At 36.0% G+C, this 3906-nt stretch overlaps 1 protein-coding gene across 1 annotated transcript in view; it reads right to left on the bottom strand.

The window, feature by feature from the left end:
- IL23R (interleukin 23 receptor) overlaps positions 1 to 3906 on the bottom strand; it is a 61831-nt gene that overhangs the window by 24719 nt on the left and 33206 nt on the right. Inside the window, exon 6 of the mRNA XM_011369615.1 lies at positions 1537 to 1652. Within this exon, the coding sequence (XP_011367917.1) occupies positions 1537 to 1652 (116 nt within the window). The remainder of the gene's footprint in view (positions 1 to 1536; positions 1653 to 3906) is intronic.

Below are 3906 nucleotides of genomic sequence, written 5' to 3'. Positions count from 1 at the left end.
CATCAGTTTGAGACACCTCTTTTCTTGAAATTACATCTAAGTTTCTGGGAGCATCCTTGGGTGAAGGGAAAGAGTGTCTTGAGAGTTCTATAATCACAACTTCCTCCGACTCCCAGCCTGGGACATGGCCCTTCTCAGGGACTGGCCAGTGTCCAAACTCTTTTGATTCCTCCCCATTACTCTTGCCCCTGGCTCATTTTCCCTCTCTCTGCTCAGGTAGTCTTTATTATAATCTTGATCTAGTGTTTGGTAGAAGATGAAAGGTGGGTAATTATTAGGAAGCTTAGTCATGACTAATCACAGGTTCTTCCAAGTCTTCTATCTTATACCACTTTTGAAATGCAAAGGCCAAAGATTCGACCCTTTGCTATCTATACTGTTCTATTAGACATTTCAGGAAAAGAATGAATGCTTGGTTATGTACAGCGCATAAACTAAGAATGATTTTTACGTTTTTTAAATGGTTGGAAGAAAAGTAAAAGAAGACTATTTTATGATGCATGGAAATTATATGAAATTCAAATTTCACTGTATAAAAATGAAATGTTACTGGAATGCAACAATATCCATTCATTTATTGTTTATACTGCTTTCATTCTACAATTGCAAAGTTGAGTTGTTGGGACAGAAACCTTATGCTTGCAAAGCCTAAATTGTTTACTATTTGTCCCTTGAATTAAAAGTTTGCCAATACCTTGGTTTTGCTTAATTAGAGAAATGAGTCGCCATTAATCAATTTACTTGAATTTACAGCGAAGATCTCCTTACCTTACTATCACTGCTGTTGGGCACCATTAAACGCAAATTATAATACCAATAGCTAATGTTTTAAAATATTATCTATGTGAACAAGATATAAGAATCAGTGTAGATACAAAAATGATTATGGAACAGCCTTGCCTTCCAGGGACTCATAGTTAAAGGATTGGGAAATACACTTGTGAACAGGTAAGTATATACAACATGGCAAATGCTCCTGAGATAGTGTACACAGAAGTGGACAAGGATTGCTGCTGAGGGTTATGAGCTCAATTTTTGACGCAAGTTTGAGACGCCAGGGAAATAGTTCATGAACATAACCAACAAGTAGATAAATATTCTTCCCTTAGTGTCAGCCTTGCAGGATCGCCTGAGGAGCTGGCTGATACTTCACAGTCTACATGCAGCTTAGCTAAAAAGGGCTGAAAAGCATTCTCAATGTACTGATTTTGACTTTCAGAAGAACTTCCTTTGCTCTATCAAGCCTGCTGCATGTCTCCCCTGGAAGTTAAGATGAAGAGTAACAATAACATCCAGAATTTACTGAACATTAACTCTATTCCAGACTCTGGGCTAGCTTCTAACAGCATTTGATCATCCCCACAACTATTTGAGGTAGGTGCTTATCTTATTCCTATTTTAGGTATGAGAATAATGAGGCACAGAGTATATAAGGAACTTGCCCAAGATTGCACAACTAGAGAGTAGAAGAACCAGGCTTTGAACTCTAGAGCTGGTGCACTTAGCCACAAGCCTTTCCTGGTAGCTGCCTGCTACTTTGAAGTAAGGAACCTCCTTCCAGCAATATCTGATGGAGGTAGAACTGAGGTAGAAGAGCAAATCTGTAGTCCTTTGGGTCCTCCCATTCTTCTTAACTCTGACTTCTTGTCTCCCTACATGGAGGCAAAGACAACACTTTATGCATGACCCAGACAAAATTGATGGGGTAGCAGATGCACAACACAAAGCTTCATCTGGCTATTGCTGACTAGACTTTGCTCATCTGGATAGAAACAGAAATTCATCTTTTTCTGTGTGAGTGGTTACATTTGGAAAAATCATAGTAGAAGGGACAGGATACTGATTTTGGTTTAAAACCTGTTCTTTCATTTTCCAGATATTTTTGGGGGGCGCCCAAAGTGATGTAGCATCTGTGAGAGGTACTTAGGTATTAACAGTGTAAAGTTTGTACAGTCTGTCTTAATCTCTTTCAAGATCATTCTGTAATGGAGCTGATTCTATCACAAAAGGTTGTTATGAAGATTAAATGAGATAAGAATATTCTTTCAACTCCTTCATTTGCCTGCTGCTGATAAAGAGAGGGTTTTGAAAATTGAGCTCAAATTTACCTCAAAGTTACCAAGTCTCACAATGGTATATGTAGAAACACCAGGGGGAACAGAGAACAAGAGTTGGTTTCTTAAAGCCTATTCAGAGATTCTGATAACTATTCCTTACTATTTTTTTAAACATTATGATGGCCTGTTACCTCCTCTTACTTATGCTGAATAAGGGAGATTCATATTCTCAGTATCATGCCGTGACAGTGACACTACACAAGGGCCCCAGGTGTCCTATCTGAGCAAACCCCTATTAACTCAAATTCTAAAACTCAAGAATTTCATTTCGATTGTTTTCAATTTTACCTAAATTCCACACAGGCAAAAGATTGGCTGTGGATTTTTGTTTCATGTTTGTCTTGCTTGTCCCAGGCTTTAAGCATGGGGTTGCTGTGCACAGAGATGCCATAATTATTTAGTCAAGGAGTCCAGTGTGTCATTACTGGGCTATTCACCAAATGATGCAGCTTGTGAAGTCAAATCTAAACAAATGAAAAGTGTAATCTAAACAACTGTAAAATTCACATTTCTGATTTAAATGAGTAAGAGTAATAAAAAATTTGACATCAGGAATTTATTTTTAAAGGGCAATCTTTAGAAGATATCATGAGATCAATATAGTTTTACTCTTGCCTTCTTGACCCTCTTTAAACACATTGCTCTCCAGCAAGATGTTCAGAACGATGAGGCTGAAGCAGTAGAAGGCTTTGGAGTCACACTAATCGTAATCGCCAAAGATTAGTGTTAAATATACATCATTTCATTTAACTCCCTGAAAACCAGTTAGTTCATACATGATACATAACTGTTTTTTTAAAAGGAAAATTATTATTTTATTATTTTATTTTATTTAGATGAGTGTGTTCTATCCACCATCTTCACTCAGAACTAATTTTCTTCTTTTGTTTCCACCCATTCCCCAACCCCCTCCCCTTGGGCAACCATCAGCTTGTTCTCGATATCTATGTGTCTGTTTTGTTTTGTTTTGTTTATTTGTTTGTTTGTTTTTTAGATTCCACATATATGTGAAATCATATAGTATTTTTCTTTCCCTGTCTGACTTTTTCACTTAGCTTAATACCCACAGGTCCATCCATGTTGTTACAAATGGTAAGATTTCATTCTTCTTTACAGCTGAGTAAAATTTCATTGTGTATATATATCACATCTTTTTTATTCATATATCCATCATACATGATATGTAACTCTTAATTAATCAAAGCCAGACAACTCTATGCCTTAATTATTTTGACTAAATGGCAGTTTATGTACTTGAAAATAATAAAATGGCATTTCTTTTCAAATGCCCAAAATTGGAACTTTTTCCTCAGATTAGTGTTCCCCTATAGTTCAAATTAGTTTGTTTTTATTAATATTCACAGGTACTGTTGTGTGTTGTGATTTTATTAACTAACCTTAGACCTATGCCTCTCTTAAGACACTTGGTAGCTTACCATTGGTACTTAAGGATGGTTAGTTTGTCTAGACATTCATTTTTTACCTTATGCTCATCTAAGACTAAGGCCAATACTAATAAGAGATCTCACATTTTGAATTTCACATTTTTTCACTTAAAAAGAAACACTATAAATTTGAAGTTATTTTTAAATAGTTTTTATTTTTCTAGATGCCTCTCAGCATGGAAGTGTAAATTTTACTCTAGAAGATACTGAATTACAAGGAGCCGAATAGATGGCTGTCTCTTAGCTAAACTTTGTCTGTTTAGCAACTTACAAAGGCAAGAGAACCTTTTCAGAAAACATTTCTGTGTTTTGAAGCATGTGGTAATCATTATGAAAATTAGAGT

This window comes from Pteropus vampyrus, unplaced genomic scaffold, assembly GCF_000151845.1.
Source record: "Pteropus vampyrus isolate Shadow unplaced genomic scaffold, Pvam_2.0 Scaffold151, whole genome shotgun sequence".
NCBI classification, from domain to species: Eukaryota; Metazoa; Chordata; class Mammalia; order Chiroptera; family Pteropodidae; genus Pteropus; species Pteropus vampyrus.
This window is presented reverse-complemented; position numbering and strand designations above follow the sequence as displayed.